The sequence below is a fragment of the Oculina patagonica genome, chromosome 4, assembly GCF_052425735.1.
Source record: "Oculina patagonica isolate OP01 chromosome 4, crgOcupat, whole genome shotgun sequence".
Classification (NCBI taxonomy): Eukaryota; Metazoa; Cnidaria; class Anthozoa; order Scleractinia; family Oculinidae; genus Oculina; species Oculina patagonica.
The window spans coordinates 13,240,201-13,260,809 of NC_135761.1; the positions used below are offsets into that span (position 1 = coordinate 13,240,201).

The 20,609-nt window shown below is 38.2% G+C and overlaps 1 protein-coding gene across 1 annotated transcript; it reads left to right on the forward strand.

Annotated features, from left to right (window-relative positions):
* Positions 1–1,207: 1,207 nt before the first annotated feature.
* LOC144651480 (uncharacterized) lies at positions 1,208–20,607 on the forward strand. Its single transcript, XM_078511423.1, has 8 exons — positions 1,208–1,233; positions 2,818–2,904; positions 4,455–4,608; positions 10,349–10,435; positions 13,116–13,390; positions 15,447–15,540; positions 18,929–19,117; positions 19,619–20,607. The coding sequence occupies exons 3-8, from the start codon at positions 4,539–4,541 to the stop codon at positions 20,605–20,607; spliced, it is 1,704 nt and encodes a 567-aa protein (XP_078367549.1). The 5' UTR covers positions 1,208–1,233; positions 2,818–2,904; positions 4,455–4,538.
* Positions 20,608–20,609: the final 2 nt, after the last annotated feature.

Sequence of the window (20,609 nt, forward strand, 5' to 3'; positions counted from 1 at the left end):
TTTAAAGCGGTTACCCAAGTGAAAAATAAGGAGAAGAAATGCAGCATCTTCTGTATGTACCGTATTTACTCGAATAAGCGCCGCATTTGGGACAAAAAGCTAGCAAGGGCCGCTCCCGAATGTGGTCCTTATCCGAGGAATTACTGAGGTATAACTATAAAACACTGCAAAGCATCCCTAAAACAGTATTGGAAATTTCTTTTCATCAAAAGCAATGTTCTTCAGTTCAAAGTAATTGTATTTCGCCGGTCGCCCATTTAATGTGACCAGTGACATGACAAGAACTTGCGCATCTCTTTCTTTTTTCACGAGTCGTGTATTCCTTTCAAACATAACATAAACTTACCCATATTCTAAATAGTTTGTAAAGGTTCCGCTCTATGCTTTAAGAACTCATTTAAATACCATAGTTCCACAGCGCCTTAACTGCCGCTTGAAGTCCTCAACTTTGAAGGGGGGTTGAAAGCAAAAAAAGTCTCTCAGAAAAGAAAGAAAGAGAAAGTCACTGAAAAGTACTCCGCACATGCAAAGATAATTCAATGATTATTATCCACCTGTAGTTTATCAGCTGGTAGTTTTTCACTGCTCTTTTTATAACGTGTTCTTGTAAGCTCCTTACACATTTTAGTTTCAAAGTCTTTACAAGTCTTACAAACTTTGAGGTACCTCAAACAGCCGTTACTTGGGTCTTCACGGAGCGCGGGGAGAAACGTCACGTGATGACCAAAATAACTTTTTCTTTAACACATTTGAAGTTGCTTATTCATGCATGAAGCATGAGCTATAGGATAAGTGGAGTTTTTTCTAAATTAAAAGCCAATATCTTACCACTAAAGTCTTTTTACTACTCTGTTTACTACTTTGGTTGTTCGATCGCAACACATGGGTAACCAGATTAAAAATATAACACAAACAGCGGTAATAAACATTATGAAAAATCGCATTTTTATAAACCAGGCTTTTATTCAACCGAGAAGACCTGGATGCTAAACTAATTTGCATTTGGTATTATACACATAGTCCCAAATGCAAATTAGCTTTGTGGTCCACGTGTAGGAATACCTACCCCCAAAGGCATGAAATGGTGCTTTTCTTCGGGGAGTGGCCAGGGGCACTCCAAATGCAAATTAGTTTAGCATCCAGGTCTTGTCGGTTGAATTAAAGCCTGGTTACCCATGTATTGTGATCGAACACGAAAGAGGTAAACAGAGTAGTAAAGAAAAGACTTTAGTGGTAAGATATTAGCTTTTAACTTAGAAAAACTCCACTTATCCTATAGCTCATGCATGAAGCGCCTTGCTACTGTGTAATTATATATGCACTGTGTGACATTGTTCGTCTGCATCAGCGAGAAAATGGCCGAACACGGTCGCTGATGGCAGTTTCTGTCGATTTCCATCTGTTATTTCGTCGAAGGTGTCATTGTATGGCGGGCCATCGCGGTCAAAAGTAGATATCATGATATCACTGCTTGATATTATGATATCTGTGAGATATCATAACATCTGGATATCTTGAGAACATGATATCATAATATCACGCAAGATATCATTTCGTCATGATATCTCTACGATAAGATCTCGCTTTTGCAAACCATTTTGCAAATCACTAAACCATTTCGCAAAATGTCACGTTGGTTTTGTTTTTTTAGATGTCTGACTTTTGATATCACTTGACGGGTTGTCATTTGTGGCTGTTCCCGGTTTATGACATAAACCTTGGATATAGACCCTTCGATTCTCCCATAGAGATCTAAAGACTCGAGTAGACCCCAGCTACCAGTTTACAATCCTCAACACTATGGCTTACAAAAAACCTTGTGCTTTTAATATTGGTTTAGACTTCGATGTTAAGTTCATCCAACTCTGGAGCTCCTTATTAGTTTCATGGGAGAGTACAGCCCAGTAGTCTACAAAAAAATGATAAACAACTTTGTGGAATATAAATGACAAGCGGTAGAAAATCGATCGAGTTCAGCTCACAACGCTCCTGTTCTCGATCCAGTTCATTAAGTTCCATGGCTGGACGACAAAGATACAAAACAACTTTTGACCAACTCTCTTCCATTGCCTCCATGTGAGGGTAGACACGGTAGGGGACAGGATATTTACCGCCGTCCGCGCCGGAGATTGCGTGACAGAGGCATATGTTTCGATGAAAGTTTAAAATGAGATGGAAATCCCTTTTACCGAGTGCCCTAAAAAAGGAAAACACTGAAAAACTGTCGACTCTGTTAAATTGTAAGTTCTGTAAGCTATTAGTGGGGCTACTTCGTTTTCCAAACCAAGGACTCTTTTCAAAAAAACTGTACTCTACCATGAAACTAAGAGGGAGCTCCAGGGCTGAATGAACTTTTAAAAACATGAAATTCTAAACCAAAATTAAAAGCACACGGTGTGTTGTGGGTTGTGAACTGGTAGCTGGGGTCTACTCAAGTCTATAGATCTCTATGCAAAGAAGGGTCTATACAAGGTTTATGTCATAAACCGGGAACAGCCACAAATGACAACCCGTCAAGTGATATCAAAAGTCAGACATATAAAAAAACAAAACCGACGTGACATTTTGCAAAATGGTTTAGCGATTTGCAAAATGGTTTAGCGATTAATTTGCAAAAGCGAGATCTTATCGTAGAGATATCATGACGAAATGCTATCTTGCATGATATCATGACATCATGTTATCAAGTATCAAGATATTATGATATCTCACAGATATCATGATATCAAGCAGTGATATCATGATATTTACTTTTGACCGCGATGGCCCGCCATATCATTGTAAGTCGGCCAAGTGATGTAATGTCTGTTGACTTAGGAGTGTACCGGTGATATATGGAACACATGTCCTTCCGAGAAAAGCTTCCATAAGGCAAGAACAAGAGAGAGGCAGAGTCCACAAAAGGTAAGTCTTCTCTCCTTGCTTGTTTTAGCTTCGATTAACTCTTTATTTTTTTTTGTGATTTTATTAGCTGTACCAGGAAAAAGCAGTCTCTACTAGTGCATTTTAAAGACACTTCCCCCTTCGCTTATTGAATTATTCTGTTAAGTGGATTCCAATCATACGCGATAGACTTTGCTTGCTAATTGCGATCAACGAAGGAGAACACAAGCCTGTTCTTGCGAAACGAATCGAATCTAAGTGTTTACTTTCTCGACGCAAATTTCCATATTCCTTCTCCACTTCTTTCATTCACGAATTTTTTCAGGATCCCTAAAAGGTTTAGGCTCCAGGGCTTCAGGCTCAAACAAGCAGAGTTCCAGGCTCCAGAACCCTCGAAAAACAGGGCTCCAGTCTTTGTGGCAAACTGGCTTTCAGAGCTCCACTAATTAATATTAGGGCTCCAAGCAGAAAAACGATGAGGCTCCAGGCTCCACGACCAAAGTTTTAAAGCTTACGAGCTTCAGCCACCACTTGTCAACCGCTTAATTTTAATAAATCGGGAAGTCACGTGGACTGTTCCAGGCGTGTGGTTTGTTGGCTGAAGCAGCGCGTTCTTTGCGCTAATTCCGTTTTATTTATTTATTTCTTGGGTAAAAAAAAAGAGAAAATATTTTCGCAATGTTTAAGTTTGTTTTTATGCCGTTTTCTTGGCGATTTGAAGTGCGCGAAAGCAATTCAATGAGTTAAAGTTTTGGACTCGTGTGCAGAATACAAATATTTACACAACGCGTGGAACTTCGACATCGAGGAATCGAGTACCGCATCTGGAATGTAGCCGAAAAAAATCATATTTCCACAACTCGCGTTTGATATTCCATCTAGTTTAAAAGCATAACAGCGCGAGCTGATTGCACTCAAATTACGCCAGAATATTGTACTGTTTCTGAAATGTAACCTGAAAAATATATATCTGCCGGATCCACTCATTATCATGGAATGTCACTTTATGAGAGGAAAATGAAAAAGAAAAGGTTGTACGAGTCTGAATCATTTCAATTTGTTTCAAAGGTGATGTTATAGTTCTTATAATTCCAATTCTAACTAAAAACTAAAGAAATTCATTAAGTGCATCCAAGGAAGCTCTCCAGATTGAATTTATGACGATAAAACAGGACAATTTAACCAAATTTAACTTTATTCAACCAAGCTTGTTTGTAAGGGTAATCAACGAGTGAAATTAGGAAACACTTTCACGCGCGTTTTGTCAAAATTCTAATTCAAAATGCAAGTGAAAGTATTTCCTAATTTCACTAGTATACCATTAAGTATACCGACCCAATGGGAAATTGACCCTGTGACTTTTTTCCATATAAACCCGGTCAAGATAAAGATTTCACTGGTTCTGTTACAGAGAGGTGTTGTAAAACTTAAAGTACACTTATCAGTCTAACTGTTTAACAGGATTTGAGAAGTGGTAATCCTGTGGGTATTTCCTAGAAATGGTCTCAAAAAATTATGCATCATGTGCATTTTCTTTGTTATTAATCAGTGATGTCTTTGATATTTTATAGTTGTGTGATCTATGTCGTCAACATTTTTAAGCTGGGATCATAAAGTTTTGACTCAGAACTCATCTAAACGTCAAGTATCTTTCAATGGCAGCTGCACAGGGAACGGCACAACCCCCAAATGTAGAGGGAAAAATGTGTAAACTGGTGCTTTTAGGTGAGTGTCCATGTCCGGCATGATAAAGAACATGTTGTTGCAACCTTTACATCCTTGCAACCTCTCCCAGATTAACTGGGAGTCTCTCGGATACAGGCCCATCTCCCAGTCCCCTGTACGGGTCACCAAATCTCCCAGATACGAAGGAATGTGCTTAGAACAAAATGTTTTGACACTTATTTTGGCTGGTTCTGGAAGAAATTTTTAAAATATTTGACACATTTTTGTAGATGACTCGGCGACGCTCTATTTTTTACCCTGTTTGGGGGTTGAGTGAATGAGAAGAGGTATTGGTGGGCTCTCGGATTTCGATTTTTTTAGGTTGGCATCTCTGCCTTATCTATCATAACTGCTTAAGGTGTTCGGGAAAGGAACACCTTTTAGACAAGGTCATAACATTTGTTCCAGCTTTAAATGGCCAATCTTTACCTTAATTTACAGCTATACATGTAGTTGGAAATATGTATATATGTCTTGGTAATTTTTAAATGATGATAATTGTTGAAAAGAATGGGTCAAGTTATTGTTAGTGTGCTTTATGTCCTGACCCTTTGCACCCAGTCGAAGCCTGGGGGTTTCAGGAACTGTATTTTATCAAATTTTCCCGTGTCATTACTTTCTTGATTTGCAAAACCTGTAGTAATGGGGTAATTTACTGCTTCTTATCTTGGGAATGGTGATTTATCCTCACTTCTTCAAGAGTTAAAGGGAGGACATACTGTATGGTCTCTTCATGTGTTATCATCTCAATGTACATGTATTTATACAAACAAATAAAACTTAAGTGATGTCAATAGTAATTACATGTATATTATACACGGTGTGGGAGATGCATATTAGAATCTGAATGAACAACCAAGTTCTAGCACTCGCAAGGGTCACTTTATTACAAATAACTATAAATAAAATTCAGGATTGTCTAGTCGTCAGAGACGCCCGTAATTTACCACTGACGACCAAATCACAGAGCCCCTCACATCAGCTATGAGGATAAATAGAAAATAAATCTTACCTTACCTAGGCCTAGGTATCGTCGTGTTTTTTGCTTCGCGGCCGTTTTGAATTTTTAATACTTGGTCTTGCAGGTTGGAGGTCTGGAATCGAGAAAGGTGTGGGGTCTGGGACGGTCGAAAACATTCGGAAATATTAATTCTCGGGACGACGTCCAATCACTATACGAGTGCTATATAATGAAAAGGGAGGAAACTTTCATGACCGGACCTTTCTGCCAGTTAACAGTCACGGAAGTGGATTACCATCTTACAACCGGAAGTAAAAATGTAACTTGCTGAAGAGACAGCAATACATGCAAAATGGCCTACTGTCGATTGTATCTACCTGTGAACGCACGCGCTGAAAACATGTTTTCAAATGACGTCAAACGTCAGCGTTTCAGGTGTCAAACTGTGAAGTTTAGCCGACCGAAACGCGAACTTTTGCACTCAAAATACTCGCCATAAACACTGAGTACGGGCGAAACTTTACACTAGAAATGATTCAAGTGAACCTGTGTATGCATATCGACACAGATCAGCATCAGTTTCTCAGAAGAAGTTTCTATATCTAATCTTTCCGCCATTTCGAAACCGGAATGTGTTGAATTTTCGGCGCGAAAGTTGCCGTTACGAACTGCTAAACTTCAAAGTTTGACACCTGAAACGCTGACGTTTGACATCATTTGAAAACATGTTTTCAGCGCGTGCGTTCACAGGTAGATGCAATCGACAGTAATATCTTCGCGAGTTGTCAAAAATAGTCCACCAAAAAATACCAACCAAAAATTCTAAATCCTTATATATAGTTTGCGTAAAGTTGTAAAAACAACTTCGGCGGCGGCTTTGATTTGAAAGAAGCGTTAAGTTGAAAAAATTGAAAGAAACTAGTCTATCATACTTTTGTTTGAACGTATTCATTTGGTTTGTCAGTTCAGTACCTCACTGTAGCCGGATACTAAAAGCAACTTTTCAAATCCAAATAAAAATTTCTGTAAAATTACACGTTCTGTAAAAAGTATAGCCTGTATTTATCCATTCTCGTTGTTGTCTAGCACAGAACGTGCAGGCAGTGTTCAGGTAATTACGCCTTTTGTTCTGCGACCTTCTGATTTGCAATTCTTGTTTCGGCTTAATGACGATAAGTTTCGGAATAGGCGGTGTTTTCCTCGGCAAGCAAATTAAAAATAACAGAATGGTAGGCATATAGATTTATAAAAAATAAACAAATCTTCTATTTTCGAAACAAAAACTAAATACTTCCGGAATTGAAAAGAACCAATCAGAAGTACAAACAATGCCATTTACTTCCGCCTTTAATCTGTCAATCAATAAATCGAAATTTTTACTTTCGTGATCCTTAACTGGCAGAAATGTTCAACCAAATCAAAGGTTTTAAAACGACGCCAAAATATCGTATACCTTAGGAACAATTGGGCAAAATAAGCCCATGGGTATCAAGTTCAACCTTTCTCCTGTCTGCCGAGTAAGTATGGTTAAATTCAGAGAAATAGTTGGCTGTAAATTCATATCAAATTTGAAGGCTGTCATTTAAGTTTCCTCCCTTGTCTTCATGTGACAGATTTCGAAGATTTCTCGAAGATTTCTCGGTTCCAGTCTCCTCGCTCCGGCTGACCGCCTATAATTTATTCGGCTCGAGACCAGCAACTTGCAGACCGCGTATAAAGAAACAAAGATGCGACTTAAGAAGTTAAACTTTTATTTTTATTTATCCTCGTATCTGATGTGAGAGCCCCCTGTGCCAAATTGCAGAATATTGCTTGCCCACTGGGCAAACTAATTAAAGCTGCAACCTCTTGAAGATATGAAGAATATATAGTTGAATGACCTTTAAAATTATAATCTTGGCTCAAGATTTCTGCACGAGGAAAGGTTAAGTGTAATATCCAGTCATTAATTGTCGTTAATGATTCATACACAAACGTTTGTTTCTCCGCCATATTGTTTTGCATTTTATGCACGTTCAATTTTACCTGTTACCATCCCCCCAGGGGCAACCCCAAGGACAAGTCTCCTTCGCAGTTGTTATTTGGGATGTCAACCAATGCTTCCCAAAGAAAGGCTGCGAAGGAGACTAAGATATATCCGGCCCTTTGGGCCCAGGTAGTGCGGAATTGTTAGAAGCGGCCTTGTCCCAGGGGTAGGGGGCAGAGAAAATCGGAGACAACTTTTCGTTCTTCTTGTGACATGCTTCACTTTCTGGTTGACATGTTTGCGTGGAGAACACTGCGTATCTGCATGGAAAATCTCCAGAATTTATAGCCGACAGGTTAGAGAAGGTTGTCTCAAAATTAAATTTTGTATTCAAAGGTACATTGATAATTAATTGTTTTTTGTATCAGCGATGCAGGTAATGAAATGTGTGAATCTTCAGTGTTTACAATCTTTAGTATACTATACTACTATAAACGGCTAGACCTTGATACACCTTAAATTAAACACCGATGCAGATCTCAGCGGTTTAGCGTTTTTATAAGGCAATAAGCTTAAAAGAACTACTTTTAATTGCTGCTATCAATTTGTTTCGGGCCCACCGTGTGCGTATGCGCCGATATTAAGAATAAGACAGTGGCTGATTCAAAGATTGCTTTTTTGAGGAAGTGCGGGTTAGTCAGTTTTTTCTTTGGTTTCTTGCGTTTCAGTTCTTGACAAAGCATCTGGATTTTGTTATTATACAGAAATCAATATTCTTGTTTTTATTTTGTACACAAAACAAGGTACATAGTGTGTCCTGGGGGTGGGAAATTGTCTCTTTTTGTGTGCCCTGGGGTGGGGAAGTGACCCCCAAAACATTAAAACATGACAAATCACTGGGGGTATGCCCGGGGAGGGGGGACATGGTAACAGCTAGAATTGAACCATACGTTAGCGCTGAAAAGTAACACCCAAGCGATGTGTTTCTTTAAATGGCAGATTCAGTGAAGCCAAACAAATTGTTCTATTATTTTAACCCTCAAACGTACAAGCAAATTTGTACAAGCAAAGCAAATTTGTGAGGAGGTGGCTGTGAATGGAACCCCCGCTAAGGTTTTTTTATTCTATTAATGCCTAGTGAAATTGTTTTTCGCTAGAGAGAAATTTAAAAGTCCTTAGCTTACTCTACTAGATGACCTTATTCGTGTCGGCTGTGACATCATACGACATCATATGACGTCGTTAGAGCCACCATCTTGAATCTGCCATCTGGAACTTCACCATTTTCTTAAAAAATTCAGAAAATAACGTTAATTGATGCAAATAGAGCCAAAATACACATGGAATGTAAAATTAGGCAAATTGTGCAATTTTGTTTTAAAAAACACCTTGAGAAAATAAAGAAAAATGTAAAATATGACGATTTTTGGCCAGACCTGCGTGTAATTATGACATTGCAATGGTAAGGTCAAACGTTATGCGATATGACACATGGTTGACCACAGGTACCCCAAGCTTTCTGTATGAGCCCTGTTCCTTTTATGCATAGTCTCGGAAAAATTATACAAGTTTGTATGGAATGCAAGAAATACGTTTGAATCACTGCAAATTCCAAATAATTTACAATATAAGACAATTCAGTTAAGTTGTGTGGTTTTTGTATTGTTATTTATGAGGTTTGGGGGCTTGGGCTACCTGTGGGTTGACCAATCAAAATTTTCCCAAGATGAATGAACAGCTACTAAAAGCTTTAGCATTATAGAGTAAATGTTCATTTCAAAACTTCGAAAAACAACCCCCCACGTGCACGTTCAAGGGTAAACACAACTAAGAAAACCAGGGACGGCAAAAGCTAAGGAAACAAAGAGATTCAAAATGAAAAAATGGAGATTAAGAAAACAAGAAAACTCCAACAGGAGCATCTAAACCTATACAAAACTCACGGCTTCAAAAATTTCAGGTCTTTCAGGCACAGTGAAAAACTGGTCAAATTCGGTGGCTTTATTATTTTGAAGATACAAAGTCTATAATCCGCTCATATTGTATAGAAAAGATTATAGAAGGTGAGGTCAAGAAGAACCCCCCTATAATGTAGTAATAAGAATTAACTAGAACTGTCCAGGGCTCGAGACTAACGTTAGCCAACTAGCTAAAGGCTAGTAGAATTGCAGTTTTGGCTAGTAGGTTTTGGACTTTGACTAGCCAAAATGGCTAGTGAAAGTTTCAGGCATAAGTGCAAAGAAACTGCATAAGTGCAAAGAAACTGCACGTCTCTGAGAGAATAGAACTAACAAGTAAACTGTTGATGTAATAAAAGCATTATTACTATTTGACACCACGCGCATGTTATGGATATCCGAGGGTATATAACTGCGGATAAAAGCTGAAAGAGTGAGGTAAAAAAAAAACACGACAAATACTACCGATAAAGATGAACACCTGTTGACATTGTGTGTACACGTCTAGATGGTTTGAGTTTTTTTGTATAATTTAAATGTTAAAATATGTCCCCTTCCACCCCCCCCCCCCCCCATGGTAAAAGAAAAATGAACTACCAGTATACGTGAAAATTCTGGCTAGTAGAAAATCAATTTTGGCTAGTGGAATCAAAGCTGTCACTATCTACTTGGCTAATGTTAGCAAAAATGTTAGTCTACATTAGTTTAAGGTGTCTACATTAACAATTTAAGCAGTTGCTTGTCAAAAAAACTCCTTGTTAAATTCTTTGTTGCTGGACTCCTGTGCTTTAGACAAATTTATAAACCAGGTGCACAACCATGTTGAACTTTCTTTGACTTTCTTTCATTCAACAGGCGGAAAAGCCGCAGTAGGCAATTCAAGTTTGGCTTCAAGATTTTCTGGAGGACAGTTTGATGAATCTATGCCACCAACATCAGGAGGTAAGACGTTTTTTCCTCATATACATTCATTGCAAACAAAATTTTACAATTAAAAAAAGGGCAACACGATGTAATTTTACTATCAAAATTAATATTGTGATAAAATTGAAAACTTGAAACCATTTTGGTTAAAATAAACGATGACGTTTGCTTTACATCATTAAATATTAAGTCAAAGTGAATAAAAGAAATATGAATGGAAAAAATAATATTCATATATTTAATATTAACTGAGGATTCTTTTGAAAGTCCTTCTATGATTAAACTGTCACTTCTGACATTTTGAGGCGTTTTATAGAGTATTTAACAAAAGATTCAACGTGCCGTTTTCCGTTTTTAAATATCTTTTTTAGTCCAGAGATATTCAAGCTTAAAAAAATCCTAAAATATGCAAATTAGGAGACTAAGGCGTAAAGACGTCATCAACTCAAAACAATTTTATTAGTTAGTTAGTTAGTTAGTTCTCTTCGCGCCATGAGGCGCATAAGGCTGTAACTGTCTCTCGCCAACTAGCCCTGTCTTGCGCTGCGCCCCTGACTTCCGACCAGCTAGACCACCCCTTTTGTCCGCATTCTTTTTTCACCGTCCTTCTCCAAGTGGTTTTAGGTCGCCACTTTTCTCTTCCCTTCAGGTTGCCACTCCATCGCCACCATGCAGTCATCATTCCTCTCCTTTCTGAGCACGTGGCCAATCCAATTCCATCTTCTCCTTCGGATTTCATCACTGATCTTCTTTATGCCTGTTACTTGGGAAATTGTGTCATTTCGGATGCATTGCGGCCACCAAATTCTTAGAATCCTTCTCAGGCACGTGAACTGAAATCTATCCAGTTTCTTCTCCTCAGCAGCTGTTAGTTTCCATGCCTCACACCCATACAAAAGAACTGGTCGTACCAAGGTCTTAAACAGTTTGATTTTTGTATTCCGTCCAATGCTCCGTGTGTTCCAAATCTTTCTCAAGTTGAAAAATGCTCCTTGCGCCTTACTTATACGTTTCTTGATGTCTTCCGTGCCACCACCCTCTTTTGTCACAGTCGCACCCAGATACACAAACTCTTCGACGTCTTCTACTTCCTCTCTTCCAATCGTTACTTTATCTTCTATTCGTGTATTCATTCTCATCGCTTTGCATTTATGGGCATTCAGTTTCAGTCCCACTCTTCCTGCATTATCTACCAGTCGGTTGGTCTTGTTCTGTATGTGCTCGTATTTTGATGAGATTAGGACTATATCGTCTGCAAAGTCTAGATCTTCAAGTGTACTTGTGAAATTCCATCTGATGCCATTTCTATGCCTTTCTGTTGTTCTACGCATTGTCCAGTCAACATTAAGCAGGAAGAGAAAGCCTGACATGACACATCCTTGTTTAACGCCAGTGGTGATCTTAAACCATCTTGTTTGCTCTCCCTCGTCCAGTACAGAACACTCAAAGTCGTCATACATGATCTTCACCATTCTTATCAGCTTGTCAGGGATGCCGTATGCCTTCATGATTCTCCACAGTCCTTCACGGTGTACAGAGTCGAAAGCTTTTTCGAAGTCGACAAAGTGTGCATAGAATGTTGCCTGCCATTCATTGACCTGTTCTATGATGTTACGGAGGATGGATATTTGATCTATTGTGCTCTTATTCTTTCGAAATCCAGCTTGTTCTTTTCGAAGCACATGGTCTACTCCGTTTTGTATTCTCTCGATGATTACTCTCCCCATTACTTTGCTGGCCACAGGTGACAATGTCACAATTTTATGTCAGAGTGTTATTGCAAAAAAAATTTGATTAAAATTTGGTTGAGTGTTATACTGTCTATGATGACGTCGTCACTTTGCTAATTTGCATATTTTAAAAACTTGAATATTTCTGGAAAGAAAAGAGATATTGGAAAACAGTAAACGGCATTTTTTCTTCTCGTAAAGAGTACTTGTAAATACTTTAAAATGGCTAAGAAAGGAAAGATGCGAATTTCGTCATAAGAGACACCAATACAATGAAAACAAAGATGATAAATTAAAACAAACCATTTGTATGGAAGAGAGTAAGGTAAAACGTTAAATGGCACAAATCTAGTCGTTTCGACTATTTAACCCAAGACTCAATCTGGTAATGAAAAGCGTTACAAAAAACCAGACGATCAAACTAAAAGTACAGTTCGACCTCTATTAAGCGGCCACCCTCCATTAAGCGGTCACTTTCCAAAGTCACGATTTATTTGTCACTAAACTGCTGTATTTGATACCTCTATTCAGCGGCCACCTCTATTAAGCAGCCGCGGCCCACCTTTTTGCTGTCGCAGGTGTATTATTTATATGTTTTTTTACCTCCATTAAGCGGCCAGCAAATTATCTTTTCAAGCGAAATAAATGTGACAGATGATATATATCGTCCGTGAAATATCTTGAGCTAAATTTTTCACGTACGTAACTGTTGATGCAAAAAGGCTTAAGAAACTTTTCAACGATGTTTTGCATATTTTCCTGTACATTATCAACCCGAAAAAAATACTGTACATTTCAACTACGTGCCCTCTGTGTCAGAGCTATGGGCTGGAAATGCTCTTGATGTTTTGTTACAATGAATTTTGGATTATTTTCATATATGTTCACTTTTTAAAAGCATTTTGCTATAGAGTCAACAAAACCACTTTTACTGCCATTCCTTTATCTCTTTATCCTGCTTTCTTTAGCTGCCTTTTTTAGCCAGACAGTATGTCTTGATGATACAAAATTCAAGTTTGAAATATGGGACACCGCAAGCATCGAAAGAGTTCACAGCATGGCCGCTTTTTACTACAGAAATGCACAAGCTGCCATTGTTGTGTATGACATAACACGCCATGACACATTTGGCAAAGCAAAAGCTCGGGTAAAAGAACTTCAGCAACGAGCCAGTCCGAACATCGTCATAGCACTCGCAGGAAATAAAGCAGATTGTTTCAGTAACAGGATGGTGGAATATGAGGTAGTTTGTAACTCTATGCTAGTTGTATACCTTTTCTTCGCAAGCTCAAAATATTAATCTAACCTTACTAGTTAGTACCCTTCTTTAACGTGGCGCTCCTTGAAATGAGTCATTTCTAAGGCTGCATTCATTATGTATCCTACAGGGGGAGGGGGGTCACAGGATTTTAGGGGGGCTCTCAAATTTTTAGAGCCAAAAAGGGGGGATAAGAAAATTGTTTAAATATTTCCTGGGGGATGCTTATTTTTCGTTCGATTCTGTCTAGCTTTTGTAATAATTTTAAAAAGTGAAAAAAGAAATGACAAGTACAGCAGCTTCTTTCAAGGATTGAAAGCAACAAGGGTATCTCTATTATTCAGAGAGACTACAGTACCTTTTTTGAAGTTTTTCAAGGAGAAATTCACTCCAGAATGGCGATTTATTTTCTTTACGCCAATAAAAATTTTACACAAAGATATGTTATTCACCAAAATTTCAGCCTCCAACGTGCGCTATAACCCTACGAAATATTTCCCAAAACTCGACAACTGAACGCCGCCATCTTGGAGCTGGTAATGTATGTGTGACGTCAAAGAGCTCAGCCTGAAGTTTGGCGGGAAAATATCAATACTCGAAACTCCTTGTTTCTTCGTAGTGGCATTTGTTTGTCGAAAAGCCTGTTTGTGCAGCTCCATTTTGCTCAAACAGAGCTCCAAAAAATACAAAAATTATTATGACTGACTGGCATAGGTATGACACAAACAGTCAAAGCTCTTTCGATGTTGTTATTAAACATGTCTCTTGAAATTTCAAACATATATAGTGTACCATTATGCAGATATTTATTTTGATATTTCTTGTGAGGGAGGAGGGGGGTATTAATTTTTCGGCTGATTGCTTGGGGGGATTATAAAAATTTGTATGGACCTTGGGGGGATAGAACAAAAACAGGCCGCTGAAAAAAACCTCTGCCCTCCCCCCCTGTAGCATACATAATGAATGCAGCCTAAAAAAATTGACCACTGACAACAAAGAACAACAATCTGTTTTGTAAATATCCTCAGAGACCCTGGGGCAGTTAGTGGGGCGAGGGAAACGCGAAAATGTCGAGCGTCTGAAAAGTGCTCCTGGGAAAAAAGTCTTACCAGACCAGTTCAAAAAGCTTTCTGAATACTGCCTCCTGATTGGGCAGAAAAATGTTTTGTATTCCCTTTGTATAATTCTGTCCTTTTGGTGTGTTCTCATGCGAAGTATGTACACAAGCCAGTTCGCTCGCCATATCTGTCTTGCTTGTTCGCCAAGAATTTTCTCGGGAAGGGCTGAAGGATAAGTTTCGGCTAGTGCCTCCCCTGGGTTTCCGAGGATGTTTTGTAAACAAACCAAAAACTAAAGGAATAGGAACAATAGTTCTGTACAAAATTTAAAAAATAACAAAGTTGCAGAAATTGTTAGTGTTTTCTCTTAACAGTTTCCATTTTTCCATCAAGTTTCCCTGATCAACTTTTACTATGTTTGATTTGATTGGCTAGATTTGGCCAGGCTCAGCCAGCTAAGAGAGACAAGTGGCACTAGGGACGAGAACGAGGACTCCTATCAACAAATTTAAAGAATATTTTAAAGAATAAACCTAGATTTTTAAAAGAATATAATTTTGTGTCTTGAAAATGTGTTAATACAATACATTAATATGTTTTAAACTAAATAAACCATTTTAATTTCTCCCTTTTTCTAAACGGCAAAACTAATTAACAAAACGAAAAAAAAATGCACTAGCCAAATGTTCGATGCTAATGACATTTCGATAAATGGTACATGTAATACATATGTATATTATACAACACAAACGGGAATTGTCATACGCTATTATATAATCTAAGAATATTCACAAGAATATTCGCAGTCTAACATCAGAAAATTAAGAATATTCAGCCTGGGCCGGAAAACACCATTCTTACAAATAAATTATATAATTGAGTGAGTGTGCATGCACAGTGGCAGAACCAGTTTTGTGTGGGTTCATGAAAGACATTCATTTTTTTAAACTAGCTGAATTGTAAAATTGTTTTCTCTTGGTTAGGATGCTCAATCTTATGCTGAAGAAAATGGTCTCCTGTTTATGGAGACGTCTGCAAAAACTGCTATGAATGTGAATGAGATCTTCTTAGCAGTAGGTGAGTGTGGGCTTACTTGTAACTCAATTACATATCAATTACGGTTGTTTGCTTAAAGGAACTATGTCACGTGGTGATTCTGTGCACTGAGGTTATTGGTTGGCAATTACAACTGTCAAAATATTACAAGCGCCATTGAATATGATAATTACGATAACATTCCAAAAATATTTGTTGCTCTGGTCATATCGAATAAAACTTTACCAAAATTTAATAATGGGTAAGTAAACAGGATGAGATATAAGGTAAAATTTAAAAGCAATCACTGGTTAAAAATTTTAAGATAAAACAAGCTTTTGACTACCAGTCTGTAGACTTAAACGAGAAATGAATAAAAAGCGCAAACGCTGAAATATATACTATAAAAAGTGTGAAAAAGTTAAATTACAATAAAAAAAAAACAATAAAAATGCTTGTATACATAGTTAGTAGAGGCATAGCCGGTGAACTTCAAAGAGCTAAACAATAGTCCACTCTACTAACTATGTTGTATACGAGTAAAAATGCTAATGTAGAGTTCAAAGTAAAATTAAATATTGTCTTGGTAATTGATTCGCGTTACAGAAGCACTAAAGCTTTTAAGAAAGGCTCGAACATTGCTTCACATGCTTGATTGAACGACCATTCCATTGACTTCGTTAGTGCATGCGAGATCGACAAGAGAAATTTCCGCGTTAGAAAAACATTGGAATCCTGGCACACAGCAATTACGAACCGCGCTGACTTATATCACGCTATAAGAGCTCTAACCGTACCCAAATTTGCAAGAAGCCAATCAGAAGCGCGATCTACTGTCCTGATATCCTACGATATCACTGAGTCACTGTCCTGATATGCCACGATATCATGGACACTTTCAAGTAAAGTAGTGTTACCGTACGATGAATCGAAAAGAGGTTTTACCAATAAAATAGAACCTCGTTATTTAAATAGAGCTGGTGTTTACCGGTCGTAAAAAGTGAAAAACTTTCCCGCCAAAACTAACTGACTTGAGTGCGCACGCCAATTGCGTTTGCCGACAAGTACTGAAACATTCCGAAACATTCGCTAAATTTTAAATTTGAAAAGGTTAGAGAATGAAACTCCAAACCAACAAAAAAAAATTGTCAGAAGAGGAACTTGATAAAAGTGTTGAAGACCAAAAAAGTTTCAACACAAGTAGGTCAACACAATTTGCACTGCCGTGACCTGGCAAGCATGGCTACAACAGAGCGATTAATATCACCGGATTGTTGGCTGAATTTGGATACGGTAAATCCTAATCGCACCGTTTTGGTACACTTCGGCGGCATATCAGGCTCGTTTGGTCTCGCCATGAGTATTTTGGCTCGATTGCGCCAAAATACAAACCATGACGAGACCAAACGAGCCTGATATGCCGCCGAAGTGTACCAAACAGGTACGATTAGCTATAAATATAACGCTTATTAGAGAAACTTATATAACGATTACAAGGGCACTTTTCATTGACCAGTGACATCAGTCTTCATTAGAAACATTTTATAAAAAATTAAGTGTATAATTAATGTAACGTGATTAATGGACCTATAAATCTGCTCTTGAACCGTAAGAAGTGATTTACAACGTCCGTCAAAAGACAGTCGAGAATGGATCAGTTAATGCTTACTTCAATGCTCATTACGGTTATTGACGATCATTTCAATCAACTGATGCAAAATAGTCGCAGTCTCAAAGAGACCTTTGATTTTTTCTTTTTCAATAGCCCATACTGTGAATTCGCTTCCTCAATATAATCTGTACTAGCACAGGTAACACAAGCTTAGGACGGGTGTTTAGTTGTCGGTCCCAGGTTTGACCTTTATTTTTGGTGGAAGGTTTTCTTTTTTGCTCAATATGGTGCTGTGAATTTTGCTTTCCATCGCTTTTGGAATATGAGGATTGAGATGGTGTCGTGTTGTGAGTAACTATTAGGTGGCTTTACAAACTGGACGCCAAAAGGTGTCAATCTTTTGACATCTTGTTGCTCTCTTAGCACGTGACTGACCTTAAAACCAAAACTGAACTACTCAGCCGGCTAACAAAAAGGCTAGAAAGACTAGACAAGAATACAATGTAATATATACCTGCTGTGTACACTAGTACAGTACTTACCCGCTTATAAAAACCTGCAATTTAAGAACCTGTTAGCCTAAAAATATCAATTTAGATCCCATTTACATAACAACCTATTAAGCCTAAAATTTGAAACAGGTTCTTATAGAAAGGTTCTTATAGAAATTAACCTAAAAAAATCTTCATATATGTATATATTTTATTAGATATATATCATTAAAGCAACTTTTAGCCTGATACTGAGAATTAAAATATCTACTAAAATGGATCATGGCCACATACTGTACTGTCTAAAGGTCACGCCTGTTTCGGCATTAAATTAATATACATGCCACCTTTCTACCATTCACAGGTGTTTAATATATTTCTTATTAAATAAGAACCTATTTAAGAACCTGCGTAGCCTAAAATTCCACTAAGCACCATTTACATAGGAACCCGTTTAGGCTAAATTTGAAAAAATGGGTTCTTATAAGCGGATAAGTATTGTATTTACTTTTGGTCTTCAAAGGTTTGATTGTGATTTTACCTGATGTGACAGTTATACAGTCAATTACCTCTTAACGGACACCTCTATAAGACGGACACTTCAATAAGACGAACACCTGGCGACGGTCCCTGCCGTTTTTTAAGTCATTTCACTCTAACCAAACTCCCTATAAGACGGACACCTCTAAGACGGACAACGGACACTTTAAAATCATTAACGGAGAAGCGTTTTTTATCAAAATGTATTAGTGAAAATACTTTTAACTTCGTATCGACCAAAGCAAAGATAGTCAGCGCCCTAAGGATACGCGTATACCAGTATCACGCTTACTAACGAAAAACATGACGCTTCAACGGGCTACTTCTCTGCTTACGTGTATGGACACTAAAGAGGTCGTTTTCTACTTACAGTATCACAGTTTGTAGAAGCTCTCAGTTTTTGCTTTTACAAGCAAATACGGTCCTTTTATTTTTTAGTCTTGTTGCAGTTAGAAAAGGTTTGTTACATTGTGCAAAGGTTTAGCTTTGTTATCTCAGAATTACTGGTATCATGTTACCTCTCAAGATGGACAGCTGCGGCCGGTCCCGACTGTTAATTTCTTATACATTCGTTTCTGACAGTTGAGGTACTGTAAAAACTAAAGTTGTTATATTTTTCTCTGTCAGAAATCCGTTTATGCCAGAGTTCCAAGAGCGTTCACAGAACAAAAATTCACCCGATACACAGTAATGTAGTCTCTTATTTGTCTAACGAAGATTTGCTAAGGGAAAAGTCTCCAAACTACAAAAGAGTTCATACACATTTACCTTTCTGACGTTTCTGTAGGCAGAAAAGTATTAAGACAGGACTCATATTACTCAGTTACCAATTGCAATGTGGCTGCTGTGGAATCCAGGCAATCTGACACTTCAATTTTCATTACACAAGCACGTAAGATATTTGGAAAGGTGAAGAGTTCAAAACCTGATCGCAAAGGTGATAAAGATGTTGCCGTACAGCATGAAGAAGGAACAGGTAATGTAGTGATATTAGACATTGGTAACACCTTTCCTATTAAAAACTTCATTGATTACAGAGAAATGACAGATATTTCAACAGACGGATATTTTGTTGTGTTGCAAAGCAATGTTATCAAAGTAAAGAGCATGTACAAAGAGGTCACCACATCCGTATAGGAGCAGGAAGACCTTGTATATTCCATATAATTCCTTTATAATTCCTCTGTGAGTACTGGCTAAGTACACGTTTTTAGCGATAATTTATTTTTCAAACATAGGAATCGGCCAGTTTTCATTTTACAGAAAGAATTTGATCGCTACAATCAAAATATGAGAAAAAATTAATAGGTCACTAGACTCGTTTACGAGAAAGCGACAATTTACTTCTTTTGCAGACTATGCCGCATAGAAAAAACCGCCATTTTGTCTATGTGCGCGCGCTAATTACTCGTAAAATTCTGCGCAGTAAGGGTACGCAATGCAATACATTCATCTATTTTGTCAACAATGTGCACAGGGAAGGTACCTAACGGAGACCCTTCAAGGCAATTGGAGGAAATGGAACAGCATTTGACAAATGTTCAAGGACAGTTGCGAGAAAAAGAGTTACAAGAGGCGAACCTGCATGAACAGTTGTGGGAGAAGGAGCAAGGAAATGAAAGCTTACGAAGGCAATTAAGAGAACTGGAACAGCAGATGACAAGAATGGAACAACAACTGAGTGAAAAACACCGTGAACTAGACAGCTCAGAAATATTATTGAGGGAAATGATGCAACTGCTGACAAATTTGCAAGGGCAGTTGCATGAAAAAGAGTTGCAAGAGAACAGCTTGAATGAGCAGCTGAGGGAGAAGGAGCAGCAAGAAGAAAACTCACAAAGGCAATTGGGGGACATGAGACAACAGCTGACAAACTTACAGGGACAGTTTACAGAAAAAGAAGACGAAGCTGTTTCCTTACATCAACAAGTGACTACACTAGAAGGACAACTGAGAGCAAAAGACCAGGAAGTGGATGAACTGGAGATAACCCTGTCAACAGCTCAGCAAGCACTACGTGAACAACAACGTCACCAATCCCCTGACTGGGTCATTTCCCGTGATCAAATTCACCTGACAGATAAACTCCTTGGTAGGGGAGGCTGGGGAAGTGTTGTCGAGGGAAAGTATTGCGGCTGTGTTGTAGCTGTGAAACAAATCCATGAGTTAATTCTTTCTGCTCACAACCTTGGTCTGTTTGAACGAGAAATGGACATTGCTTCAAGATGCCGCCATCCATGCTTGCTGCAGTTTATTGGAGCAACAAATGACGAGGGAAGTCCTTTGTTTGTAACAGAGCTCATGGAATCAAGTTTACGAGCATTGCTAGAGCAGCGACCTCTCACTGCAACAGAAATCTCCATTATTTCTCTTGATGTGGCACAAGCGTTAAGTTATCTGCACCAAAAGACACCTTCTCCTATCATTCACCGCAACATCAGTAGTGCGAATGTGTTGCTATGGTGACA

Bases quoted from the DNA above. Each gene is read 5' to 3' on its own strand.
- LOC144651480 (XM_078511423.1), top strand. From the start codon at position 4,539: ATGGCAGCTGCACAGGGAACGGCACAACCCCCAAATGTAGAGGGAAAA. The intron at 4,609-10,348 runs GTGAGTGTCCAT...TTCATTCAACAG, and splicing joins GTGTAAACTGGTGCTTTTAG to GCGGAAAAGCCGCAGTAGGC. The intron at 19,118-19,618 runs GTAATGTAGTGA...CAATGTGCACAG, and splicing joins ACAGCATGAAGAAGGAACAG to GGAAGGTACCTAACGGAGAC.